This window comes from Trifolium pratense, linkage group LG2 (genome assembly GCF_020283565.1).
Source record: "Trifolium pratense cultivar HEN17-A07 linkage group LG2, ARS_RC_1.1, whole genome shotgun sequence".
Classification (NCBI taxonomy): domain Eukaryota; kingdom Viridiplantae; phylum Streptophyta; class Magnoliopsida; order Fabales; family Fabaceae; genus Trifolium; species Trifolium pratense.
Window position 1 is genome coordinate 33,055,385 of NC_060060.1, and position 14,307 is coordinate 33,069,691.

Sequence of the window (14,307 nt, forward strand, 5' to 3'; positions counted from 1 at the left end):
TTATGTTAGTTTTAAGGATCAAACCCAAAACTTCTTGATTTAAAATCCATGTCCTTCAGTTCACCAACCGAGCTAACTTCACCGAAAAAGTTAAGACCAGACTAATTATATAATTATAATTACATAAGTTCATCTCAAGATTCCAAATGAACTGAACTTGGTTTCTAACTAAAATTTGAGATGGCTTAAATCACTTTTATAACAATATATCAAACTTAAAATATTTGAAACGACCATCTTTCATGTAATAAATTTCACTTTGATGCATGCATTTTGATATCGATTATAGCTAAAAAAAATTTATTCATTACTGAATACTCAAACACAAACAGACACGAAATCTATCAACTCAAGTACAAAACTTGCAAGAACACACTCACACCTATAGAGCTACACTGAAATAGCACAATTTAAGTTGTGCTACCAGATTTGGTATGTGTCCATTGCATACTTAAATATATATCTTACACTAATAATTGTGATCCAAAGGGCAACGTAAGAGATGGAGTTGATTTAAGCCTTCTCTTACGCAATCTCTCTGCAATAGCAAATGCAAGCTCAAGAGATTGAGAAGCATTAAGCCTAGGATCACAGTGAGTGTGGTAGCGTGAACTCAAGTCATCGAAAGTAATAGTCCGTGAGCCTCCAACACATTCTGTCACATTCTGCCCGGTCATTTCCAAATGAACACCTCCAGGGAAGCTTCCTTCTTGTTCGTGGACATCAAAGAATGCCCTCAGTTCAGCCTATCACCATAAAAAATTCCAGAGAACACATTAATTTAAATATTATGAGACAGAGAGAGAGAGAGAGAGAGAGAGAGAGAGAGAGAGAGAGAGAGAGACATCTTGTGGATGATAATAAGGAAGCACATACATCATAAAAAAAGAACAAACAACAGCCAAAGTAATTCTAATAAGCTCAGTTCCGGTAAATTTTGGAACTGACACTTTATTCTCATACAAATAACAATTATGTCACCTATTATGTGCGACATGCATATACTCCAGGACAAAACTGATCTGTAGGATAGACAGAAGGACAGCGGCCATCAACAAAGTCAATCATTCGCTTTATCCTTCATTAGGCCAACAAAATCACATATTTAGTAAATTTTCTGACAGATAGCCCCTTTATGGTTTGTTAGCGGGTGAGTTAAAGGAGTTGCAAAGAGCAAAGATGAAGTGCGTAGTGGAGACGGTTGAAATTTAACAAACGAAAAGGATATCAAAATAAGGGAAAAAGTATGTGCAAAAAAATAACGAAAAGAAGATGGTCGACCTTTGACAAAGGAGAAACAAGGATGGATGGAAATAGGTTGGGCAGTTTTAGGGAAATGAAACAGGTTGGGGAGGTGTGGAGGTAAACTCATTACCGTCTGGATTTACTGGGAGGAGTCCAATTCAGTAATGACTAATGATAGATAGAGATTGTGAAAGTAAAATAAAAAATGAAAAAATTCAGCATTTCATGAGCCAAATACAAATTAATGTTGCTCATTTGGTTAAAATAACCTAGTCCAGCATGTCATTCAGCAGTAGATGGTGATCCAATTGAGACTTTTTCCTTCCGCCAACACATTGTTGGGCAAGTGCGAAATAGAAGTGGGGCACAAGAACCAGACTTTCCTATTATCAGTAGTGTAGAAGAGTGTTTGGGTAAATTAGGAACTATATTGAGTTTCATACTGCGGGGTCATGGTGGGAGTGTGATGTTATATAGATTCTCTTCAAGCTTTTGAGGTCCTTTCCAGACTGTATGGTTCATTCATCATTTATCTTGAGGATAAGGTAAAAACTTCAAGGGTGGAGAATTGATTAGGTAGCCCCTTTGCAGTTAGTTAATTAGTTAGTGTGTGAACTAGGGACACAATTAGGAGAAATAATGCACATTATCTATGAATAAGAGGAAAGATTAAGAGAGTGTGTGTCTAGTCATTTGTGTGTATTGGCCTTTGGGCATTTGAGAGGTGCAAGGCTTTCAAAGTCTGAAATTCACACTGTAATAAGGGGATTCTTCCCTGGTTCTTTCTAAAAGATATTGGTTCCTACCACTTTCCATGTAATGGACACTTTCGGCTTGTTTGGTTTAGGGGAAAGAGGGGGGACAGATTGTAAGAGAGTGGAAAGTTTCTTGATCTGAGCCTTCCACCGTTTGGTACACAACAGAAAGAGGAAGGAATAATCAAAATTGAGTGGGCCCACCAAAATATGCTTTCCACTCAACTTTGAGCAGAAAGGGGAATGAGACCATATATTAGAACAAAATGACAAAATTAACCCCACTTTATCTATTTTACTATTAGAACAAAATGACAAAACTAACCCCACTTTATCTATTTTACTATCTCGTAACAGTGCCTTACTGCCAAATTTATGTGAGGATATTAATGTCATTTACTAACATATAACACTTTCTTTCCTTTCACTTTCTATTCACTTTCACTCATACCAAACAACCAAAAAATCATCTCACTTTCCTCTCACTTTCTTTCCTTTATCAATCTTTCCTCTTACTTTCTTTTGTCATCCAAACAAAGCCTTTATGTTATGTTTGGTGGAATTTCAGGGTTAGGAAAATCGTTTTCAAAATCCATGTTTGAAAGCAGTGTTAGCATCCAACACTCGGTGGGATTTAGTCCCACATCGGATAGATAGGACTCTTGAGAAGAGTTTATAAAGAGGAGGCAATCCTCACCTTACAAGCCGGTTTTGTAAGGATGAGTTAGGCCTCGATATTCGTGACATGGTATCAGAGCCTATCGGGTCTATCGTTGGGCTTCCGCCTTCCTCCGTCGTCCACGCTTCAGGCCCATTCCGCTGGGCTGAAGCGTGAGGGAGGGTGTTAGCAGCCAACACTCGGTGGGATTTAGTCCCACATCGGATAGATAGGACTCTTGAGAAGAGTTTATAAAGAGGAGGCAATCCTCACCTTACAAGCCGGTTTTGTAAGGATGAGTTAGGCCTCGATATTCGTGACAAGCAGCGGCCAATAAAAGGGATATTCCAATAAAAAGTGTTGTGCAGAATATGTATTGTGTGAGAGTATGAGAAAACACAGAGATCACCAAAACACCCACTTGTGCAAAATAGTCATTGTTTCTTTATATCGTGAAAGATTTAAGAGCTAAATTGCATGCTCTATAAAAAAATAGCAGCAACATGAACTAAAATGCTTCTCTAGAATTTAAAAGCTATGATCTAGTATAGGACATATTTTTATGCAATTTGCGTGTTGCATAAATATTGAACATAAAACACACAAACACATTTACACATAGGAAAAAGAAGAAAAAACAAGCTCAAGTGAGAATTACCCTTATTGAATCAAAAGGGCGGGTTTTAAGTCCAGATGGAGCTTTAATGGTGTTCCCATGCATGGGATCACTAACCCAAGTGACAACTTGACCAGCTCCGCGAACTGCCCTGATAAGATGTGGAAGCTTCACTCGCATATTCTCAGCTCCCATTCTTACAATTACTGTAATTCTTCCAGACTTGTTTTTAGGGTTCAGAATATCTATCAGCTTAACAAGTTCATTTGGATCCATCTTATCACTAGCCTGAAAGTGAAAACCAAATAGACATTTAGTAACAACACTTTTTTTTGTCATAAATGCATTATGTATCGCCAACAAGGCTGTGGTCCTTCAAATAGGATTGTAGTTTAGGTGTTTGAATATAGTATTTCATAGATAATTGTAACTACTTACCTGAGTCAATCATATGCAGAAGTAATTTTGACAATCACATCAAAAGTAATTTTATACAAAATGAAAAATAAATTAGATGAAAAGTAATTTGATGATCAGAGCAAAATAACAAGATAGCCAAACATATCAAGGGCATGGGCAAGGAACACTGTATATGAACCTTGATGCCAAGTGGATTAGCAAGTCCTCTCAAAAATTCAACATGAGCACCATCAAGTTGGCGAGTACGTTCCCCAACCCATAACATGTGAGCTGAGCAATCATAATAAAACCCAGAAGTAGAATCCTCCCTAGTAAGTGCTTGTTCATAAGGGAGAAGCAAACACTCATGGGAGGTCCAAAAGTCAGTTGTAGTCATGATTGGATGGTCAGCTGTAAGTCCAGCGCAACCCATGAAGCCAAGAGCTTCATCCACTCGATGCGCCAATTCACGGTACCTGTTGTCCCATACCGAAAAGAAAAACAAATGTGATAAAAGTTGAGAATTACTAAACCAATTTCAAGAATAAACATATCTTTCGCAGAAAGCACAAAAGAAATTGGTAAAACATATCAATTAGTATTTGGATTTACTAGTAAATGATCACTACGGATAAATTGGTGCATCTGAATTTTAACAATGTTTTGAAGGGGGGAAAAAAGTAAGAATGCAATATTATAAATAAAATCCCTATCAACTAGTATTTAAAATTACTTGTAAAGGATCACTACAGATAAATTGGTGCATTTGAATTTTACTCTATAAATAAAATCCCATCCCATATTTTTCTCTATCATGTTACTTCCAAACAGCATGAGTGATTATACATGTGCTGGGGAGAATATCTCTTAATATAATATCTCACATTCAGTCCATACAATGCAACTAACCAAGCATAATAAAGTGTTAATTTGGTTAAACTTTTCAAACAAGTGTCTCTAGGAAACAAAAAGGTGACTAAGTAACTACAAGTCTTCTTAATAATGTATCAGTTATTCTCAATATTGCTTACATGCTGTCGTAAACTAGAAGTTGATCCATACTAGGCTAAGTCTTCAACTTTAGTTCGATCCTTATCCTTTCTACACATTTTCTAATTTTTCTCCCTGTTTATTTTTTCCTAAGGTCTCTAACAATTTGAAAACAAAGAGCAATAATCTAAAATTATTCGCAATTTCCATTCCCTCTTTTTGTACACCCTTTGACTTCCACTGTCTTTTGAGCAATGTGGAAATAGTTAGTTCAGTTCAAAATGATCCATCCAAACCATTTTTATGTAGTATAAGAATAAGAATGAACAAACACTAATCAGTAAAAATTTCAAAATCAAGTTAACAAATGGTACCTGTCTCCTTGTTCGCTTTGTTCCATGAAATCAAGATTCCACTGGTTGACCCTTTGCATGGCAGCATAACCTCCCGTGGCAAACGCCCGCAAGAGGTTGAGAGTAGCTACAGACTGGCAGTAGGCTCTTACCATTCTCTGTGGATCTGGAGTTCTAGATACTGCATCAAATGCATCCCCATTTATATTGTCACCCCTGTAACTCGGCAGCTTGACACCATTTTTCTCCTCAAATGAATCTGATCTCGGCTTTGCAAACTGACCCGCCATTCTCCCCACCTATTCATTCAGCATATATCCAATCCAACACAACATTAGAAGTGTGTCATTCTAATTGACCATACATAAAAATTCTAAACAATTGTGTTTTTTTTTTTTGACACAACAATTGTGTTATTTGGATAACTAAAATTTGACAACTTTTCTGAAAACAATCTAAGTGGTTAAACTCATTAACTATCAAAGTAACTTCCTTAACCACAAATTTCGACCTGACTAACTATCATTTTCATGTGTTCAAATCTATATACTATAATTGAACACCCAAAAGAATTATGGTTAAATACGTTTAAATTTATGGTTAGTGATTTAGTTACGTTGATGATTAATGAGTTTCAACACCTGATATGAACTTAATTAACAATCTATTTGAACTGTGGCTAAATTTGTCTAAATTTAGTTGTATAAAAATCATTTCTTAATTCTAAACCAACAAAGGGCAAGACTTTAAAATGCCCAATCAGGGTTCCAAATCCAAGTAATTATACCTAATAGCATAGAATCTAATCTCAAATTCCAATTCAAAAAATAACAATTCTCAATACAACAAACAACAAACAACAAAACAGTCTCTTTTAACATTTCATCATCAATTAGGGTTCCAAATCCAAATGATTATACTTAATAGCATTAATTCAAAAAAATAACAATTCAAAAAAATAACAATTCTCAATACAATAAACAACAACAAAAAAAGTCTCTTTTAACATTTAATCATCAAATCAAATAGATAAAGAAAGGATAAAGATGAAACCTTGATAACAGGCATTTGAGCACCAAACATAAGAACAACACCCATTTGAAGAATAACACGAAAAGTATCTCTAATATTATTAGCACTAAACTCCTTAAAGCTCTCAGCACAATCACCACCCATAAGTAAAAAAGCGTTACCCATTGAAGCTTGAGAAAGTTTATCCTCAAGATTTCTAGCCTCACCAGCGAAAACAATAGGTGGAAAAGATGTAAGTGTTTGAAGAACTTCATCAAGGTTATTCTGATCTGGATATTCAGGAAGTTGAAGTGCCTTTTTTGTTTTCCAACTATCTATCTTCCATGGTGGTAATGGAGAACTTGAATTTGAAGCATTGGAGGATGAATTTGCGACTATGATGGATCGGCGTTGGTGGCGGCGTTGGTGGTGGCGGTGTTGTGTCAACAGAGAAGGTGTAAACCCGATTAGGGATGCAGATGTTACAGACATTTTTCTTCTTCTCTGTTTTGCTTTGTTTTGTTCTGTTCTGTTCTATTGAATCAATCTAATTCTCACATTTATTTATATAGGAATGGAAATGATGAAATTAAATGTAGTATTTAATATTTTTTTAATTTTAAAAAGGAAATTTTTTATTCAAAACTTTTCATTTTTTTTCTATTTTAATTTTTTGAACATTGTCTGTGGATATTATTCAGCATGACCAATAAAGTATATGAATATAATAATGATGATGATGATATTTTTATGGATTTATGGATTCAGTTGCACTTTGACCTCAAATCTCAATATCAGCCACGTTAGGAGAATGTGTGTGCTTACCTAACTCTTTGGCTTTCATTAACTGACTTACAACTACTATTCACTTAGTTAGGTACCGTACTAGGAGATTTTTTGCTTAAAAAAAAAGTACTAGGGGATTTATGACCGTCGGATCGAGAATCGGCGGGTCGTATTTTAAGTTTGGTAATTTTTAAATTTTTAAAGATAATTAATATCGACTTATTTTTTGAATTGTCTGATTTCAATGGATGATTATGAATCTTATGAATGCGTGTAATCGGTGGTTATAGAGAATTCAAATTCATTTTTTACTGGAATATATATTATGGACGGTGGATAAACCAACTTGAGAGCAGTTTGAGACTCGATTTGAAAATTAATTTGTTAGAATTGATTTATAAATCAAGTTAATTGACTTTGAATTGAAAATTTAGTTCTTTAAATAAAGGTTTTTAATAATTTATATATATAAGTAAGATATATTACACTTGAATCGATAGTAAACGAGCAACAAGTTGCGCCGCTAATTAATCATTTTTGAATGACAAAATCAATCATCTTAAATACTACATATAGGGACATAGGAATTGTTAAATTGAACTAAAATTATCTCTTAAATACTACGTATGAAGACGTATGAATTGTTGAATCGAACTAAAATTATATATAGTTGAAATAATTTAGTTTAGTTTATAAATAAGCTATATAAAATTGAATTCAGAGTAAAAATAAATATGTTCGAAAATGGTGTTGATTCTGTAAAGTTAAACAATATTTTGAGTTGTAAGCGTCGTTCTAAAATATAATCACTATAGTGTCGGAGCTTTTGGACGAAAGCTGACAATCTATCATACTCGAGGTCAGAGTGTTTAAGTCAATTGCTTATGACTTTCTCCTTATATAGAGTGATACAAGAATGAGCCGAGTATAATGGTTATTAACACCTTTCGATAGCTAGAACTCGACTAACATGATATTTCAGTCATTTGGCCCTTGTCGAGCAGTAGAGAGTAAAGACCACAACCCGAGTAAAGGGAAATGAGCCGAACGGAGTGAGGGCAACGTTCAAATGTCAAGTCTCTTTAATCCCGATAAAAATCCCATGATGTTACAATACTCTCCAACAGAGTCTATAAAGGTGAAATGCTTAAAATAGTAAGTCTTGATAATGAAAATTTTATAAAGGTCCAGAAACAAACATAATTTGAACGAAAATATTTATGGTTACAAGTATCTTAAGACATCAAATTCTTGGTTGGCAAAAAGTGACCTTTGACTAAATGCAAGTTGTATGCAAAGCTGGAGAAGACAACATACTAACTTGAACCACATTTGTTCAAATATAATAAATTCTATTATGTAGTTTTAATTTGAAAGCTAACAAATATCTACAGCTTTTTTGTTTATAGAAAAACTAAATCTTAATAAAAAAAAATCTGCTGCAAGTTTAAGACATCATTTTTTATGTTGCCAAGTTCTAATGACAATATCTTGAATTATAAATATCTTTTGAGATAAAGTTTTCAACATTTCTTGACCACAAATATTCACAAGCTTAAACTTTCTAACTAATTTTATAAAAACCTTGATAATGTTTGTACAATGAGATATGCAGTGACACAAGATTGCCCATTTAGTATCTCTTTCAAATAATGGATTGAGAAAATATGAAAATTTTAAGAAGTAAAAAATGCAGCATGACTTTTCTTCTTGTACTACAATTCATCCATTAGACCTGGTTAACAAATATTCATATTGTCACACACTGATAAGTATAGTTTGATTCTTTAAAAAGTGTAAACAATCGAATAAAGTTGAGTTAAAAACTTCAAATCAATTACTCATACACAAAGTAATGCTTCAAAATTCCAACTTCATGTGGTACTTCCCAGTCTTGATCAATAAGCATATTACTACCAAAATATGGAAGTAGGAAATCATGCGGAGTACGAAAAATAAATTAGGTGATTGTTCGGTACAAAAAAAAATTACGTGATTACTTTCTCCGTATGCATCTATCAAAACACTCATCCATTTGAAAAGAAGTCTTAGAAGTAGGCATGGCAATAAAACTCATACTCGTGGGTACCCACCCAAACCATACTCGCTTTGACGGGGAAAACCCGAGTTGACTGGGTTTGGGTTTTTCCCGATTTCAAAATATGGGTTTGGGGCGGGTAATGGGTACATTGATACCCACCCCGAACCCGTCCCCGAACCCGCCCCCGAACCCGTCTCGCTTATACTAAAAATTAGATTTCACCTCTTTTAAATTAGAAACGGTTAAACAATATCTTAAATTACCTTCGTATATTTATTTTTTATTTTAATTTGAGTATTAAACAAACCATTTTCTCTATTTTTTTTCTTTATTTAAAAAAAATATTGTTGGGAGAAAATAATTTTGGACATTTAACTTTTTTTTTAATAAAAAAATACTAAAATATAATCTAAATTCATATGAAAAGAGACGTAATGGGGATACCCGAAACCCGATGGGGATACCCGATCCCCTTTGGGTATGGGTTTGGGGTTATCATTTTTATCCCCGCTCGAATTTGGGATGGGTTTGGGGAAACCCGAACTCTATGGGTTTGGGTTTGGGGAGGGCAAAACACGTCCCCGCCCCCGCCCCATTGCCATGCCTAGTTAGAAGTTAAATATGGCGAAATTGGGAGGGGTGCTTTGTTGATCAATAACACAACATGGCGATGATTGGTGTGGCTAGAGATGTTCTTGGGGATTAGACTCAAGAAGTATTTACTACGAAGTTGGGGATACACTAGATTTTGGATTGATTGTTGGATGGGGGGTGTACCACTTCGGGATGTATTCCCCCGATTATTTAAAGTATCACTACAAACATCACAAACAATCAACGCACTACAAGAAAACCACCATTTATTGGTGGCTAAAAGCTCTCAGGAAGAGGCAAAAATCGCCAGAAACGGACTAATTAGTGGCGGCCAACTGGCGGCCATGTTACGCCAGTAAATAAGGCGTCGGTAACGTTCTTGGCAGCCAAAGCCGTCACAAACCAGCCTGGCGAAACATACTGGCGGCCCAGACCGCCACAAGCCAGCAACGGTCAATTCAAGGACCACAAGCATTACTGACGGCCTCGACCGCCGCAAACCAATGTTGTGTCATATATCGACTTCCATGATATATGAGTATATATATCAAGTTTAGTCACGAAAAATACGAGTTTAATAAATAAATAAATAAAACTACGTTAAAACATAATGATTTATTATTTTAAAAAATATGTCATTATTTTAAAACATATTTTTTATTTAAATATAAAAAATTTATTTCAAGTATTTTGTTTATTAACATATAAAACATAATCAATTATTATTTTAAAAAATATGTCACATTTTTCTAATTAAATAAAAATTAAAACAGAATTATTATATGACATGTTTATTTTATTATTTTATGAAACATAATCATTTATTTATAAAAACATTTTTTTTATTGAAATAAAAAATTAAATTGTTATAAGTATTTATAAGTATTTTGTTTATTAACATATAAAACATAATCATTTATTATTTTAAAAAACCATGTAACATTTATTTATTAAAATAAAAAATAAAACAGAATTATTATATGACTTTAAAAAAAATTCAATTAGTAAGAACATTAATTATATGACATGTTTATTTTATGATTTTATGAAACATAATTATTTATTATTTTAAAAACGTTTCTTATTTAAATAAAAAATTAAATTGTTAGTATTTCGTTTATTAATATATATAACATAATTTTTTATTATTTTTAAAAATATTTAACACTTTTTTTTAAATAAAAATTAAAACAGAATTATCATATGACATGCATGTCGTTAAGTTAAATATTAATAACTATTTTGTTTTTCACAAGATCTAATAATTTTGTAAAAAAATTTAAAATTATAATTTTTAAACATCACATTAAACATATAACCGGCGAGAATAACTTCAAAAACATCACATTAAACATATTAACCAACAATATATTTTAATAATAACAAAAAAATTACTAAGCTTAAAAGATCACACAAACATATATAATATATATTATACAAACTAAATAATATTACTTACTTGTTGTGCCGGGTAGTGTTTGATTGTGAGTTATTTAGACTAAGCTCCCAACCACGGTAACCGACGAACCAACCATGAATCTCTAAATAAAAAACAGAAAAACAACTATTAATAAAAATATACATAACATTAAAAAACAACTCATAAAGTTCAAATATAAAAAAATTGAACTACATTACACTCCCTTGTGCAAATCGCCAGACAAAATAACACTTGCTACATTAAAATTTTAAAAATAACTATTAGCATAAACACAATTTATCATCTTAATATAAATATCAAATATTAAACTTTTAAACTTGCATAAATATTAAAGAAATACTTACAAAAGTGAAGAAGAACAAGAATGAAATGATAAAGAGTTGGAGAATATTTAGAGAGATGTTGGAGAAATTTTAGATAGAGAATGGATTGTGGAAATGAGAGTTGTGAAGTGAATGAAAATATATATAGATGGGGAAGGCTACGTCGAAAGCTATGTCTTGGAGCTTATTGGTGGTCAAAGCCGCCACAAAGTCCAAGGACGACAACAACTGCTATTTTTTTTTTAAATTCCCAACACATTTGCGGCGGCCAGGACCACCAGTAATCGTTTCGTTCCTTTAGTTTAATGGTGGCCTCGACCGTCACTACCAGAAAAGCAAGTTTCTGGCGGCCAGGACCGCCGGTAAGTTTGACAATAATCATTTAAATAATAGTTTTTTAGTTTTTGGCAGTTTTTTATACTTATTGGGGGCTTAGGCCGCCATAAACGTACAGAGGACCTAAATCGCCAGTAATTTTCGTCGGTAAATGGTTGTTTTCTTGTAGTGACGAATGAGCAATTGGGAGGCCGATCGGTGGTTTTGGAACTTCAAATGGCGGAAAAACCTCTTTTCATGGGAAGGACAACTAGTGCACAAACTTATGGATAGAGCCAGTTCGACTCACAAGGGACAAAGACTCGTGGAATTATTGTTTTGATAGTGGTGGTTCGTATACTGTTAAATCTCATTATTTGTATCATAAATTCCACCCTTTGTCTTCTTTGGGTCAGGACTAGGGTTGGGAACAGGCCAGGCCAGGCCAGGCTTTGACAGGCCTAAGCCTGGCCTACGATTTTTTTTTCAGGCCTGAGCCTGGCCTGCGGCCTATCAAATGTTATTTTTTTTGCCTGGCCTGAGCCTTTTAAAAGTCTGGCATGGCCTCGTAGCCTGTTTAAAAGCCTGTGTTACATTAAAGCTTCTCTATATAGTTTTTTTAAATAGGCTAAACAGACCTTGAAAAGTTCACATTTAAATTTTTATAATTTCTACAACATTAAGAAAAAGCTAATAATATGATTAACACAATAATTAAAAACTAATAAAATAACAAATACGATTACAAAAAATAATAATTATTATAAATAATATTTTTTTTATAAGATATAAATAATAATTATTATAAACAGGCCGTCCTATCAGGCTTCGTAGGCCTTTTTAGAAGCCTAAGTCTGGCCTATTTATGTAAACAGGCCGTTTTCAAAGTCTAAGCCTGACATTTTTAATAACCAGGCCAGGCCAAACTTATACAGGCCAGGCCGAAGACCCCTGTAGGCCGCCTGACCTATTCCCAACCCTAGTCAGGACCATGTTGGAATATTGGAGAGGATGTGGTCTAGTTGGGCTCCGTCAAAGGTGATTGTATTTTTATGGCACACATTATTAAGCCGAGTTTAGACGCGATCAAACTTATTACATAAAGAGATAATCCAATAAGGGTGTCCCGACTCTATGTCCCTATTGTGCTAAGGCTTTGGAGACTAAAAATTATTTATGTGCTCTTTGTCCAATTGCTTCAGATGTTTGGCAAAGAGTAAATAGTTGGTTTGGGGTAGTTAATGTATTATCGAACTCTCTTTGTTCTCTTTTTTCAGTGCGTCTCTAAAAAAAAAGGAAAGAGTAGAAAGAAGGGATTTTTGTTAGAATTTTTCTAATAACACCCCAAAAATATCTGGTTACACCCAAATTAATTTAACAACTTATCATAATACCAAAATTACCCTTGTTGATATAATTTTTTCCAAAACCGTTTTTCAATCTCCACCTCTCTCCCACACAAACATTCATGGATTGGAGATGTAACCAAACTTTATGAATGATTAAACATTGAATCACAAGTTGTTTCATACATAGTTGAATTTCTACGGTTTTAGTTAGATTCTACGTTTTCATTTTGTCTAGCATGACTATGCAAATTTAATTTACTTATGACAATGTAAATTCAATTCACGTATAACCCAAAGTGAAGATGGTTCTATTTATACCAACAAAGGTACAAGCCTACATATTTTAGAAGAAATATAAGATTTGCAAATTAAGCAGTAATAAAACAATTTTGAATTTTGTAGGTAACGATAATTTGTGATTTGTCTAGATTGGATTTTCATGAGATTCATTCATTTGAAGAAAAGGGTTATGATTGTTAATTTGATTTTTAGGCATTTTAAATTTGCTTGAAGTACTCGTTGGCTAATTTCATGATATATATTTGAACGAGACCAACGTACGTACGTACCATGATTTGTAGACACTAGACAAATGTAGAAGAAAGGAGATTAAAATGTGAAGCATGTGGAAGAGAATGGGAGAGTGGGAGAAGAAGAATACGTGACAAGGATTTATCAGAAAAATAGGTTGTTTTGAAAATTAAATTTATAAAAAGGGTGTTTGGGTCATTTTGGGGTGTAACTGGATTATTAAGGGGTGTTAAAAGCAAAAATCTTTTTGTTAGTATGACATGCTGTGATTTGAACTTTACGGCGAACCAACAATGATTTGATTTTTTTTCTCCAATAAAGTGGTGGAGGTTAAGGAAATCGTGGAAATGGTTGTTGGCTAAAAAGCAAAACTCTTTGTGTTTCTTATATTAATGGAATGAATATCCGTTTAACTATGACTCTGTTTGGTAACACAAATAAGTTAGCTTATAGCTTATTATATGAGCTTATAAGCTTGTTTCAAAAAATTAGAGGTGTTTGGTAACAAGCTTTTTGTACTAACTTATTTTTTTCAGATGCTATTTCAAGTAGCATTTGAGCTTATAGCTTATAGCTTTTTACACTTTATTCCATTTTTACCCTTTAATTTAATAACTACCCACTCTAAAAAATAAACTACCCACTATCAATTATGTAATTTTATATTTAATAACCACTTTAAAAGCTAATTTTACTAAATATTTTAATTTCAATAAGCTAGCTTTTCAGCTATCAGCTATAAGCTAGCTTTTCAGCTATCAGCTAGCTTATCAGCTATCAGCTAGCTTATAGCTTATTTTTACCAAACAGACCCTATATAGATAGATAATTTTTTTGGGGCAACATTTTGGGAGTAGATTGCTTAACCTTAGTTGTGTAATTTAAATGTTTTGGGTTAAT

General features: G+C 33.4%; 1 protein-coding gene across 1 annotated transcript; it reads right to left on the reverse strand.

Annotated features, from left to right (window-relative positions):
- Nucleotides 1-283: 283 nt before the first annotated feature.
- Nucleotides 284-6,719, reverse strand: LOC123910612 (phospho-2-dehydro-3-deoxyheptonate aldolase 2, chloroplastic-like). Its single transcript, XM_045961771.1, has 5 exons — nt 6,070-6,719; nt 5,038-5,315; nt 3,873-4,149; nt 3,317-3,562; nt 284-746 (listed from the first exon to the last, which is right to left on the reverse strand). Exons 1-5 carry the CDS (start codon nt 6,517-6,519, stop codon nt 465-467), a joined length of 1,533 nt encoding a protein of 510 aa, XP_045817727.1. The 5' UTR covers nt 6,520-6,719; the 3' UTR covers nt 284-464.
- Between the last annotated feature and the right edge of the window lie 7,588 nt (nt 6,720-14,307).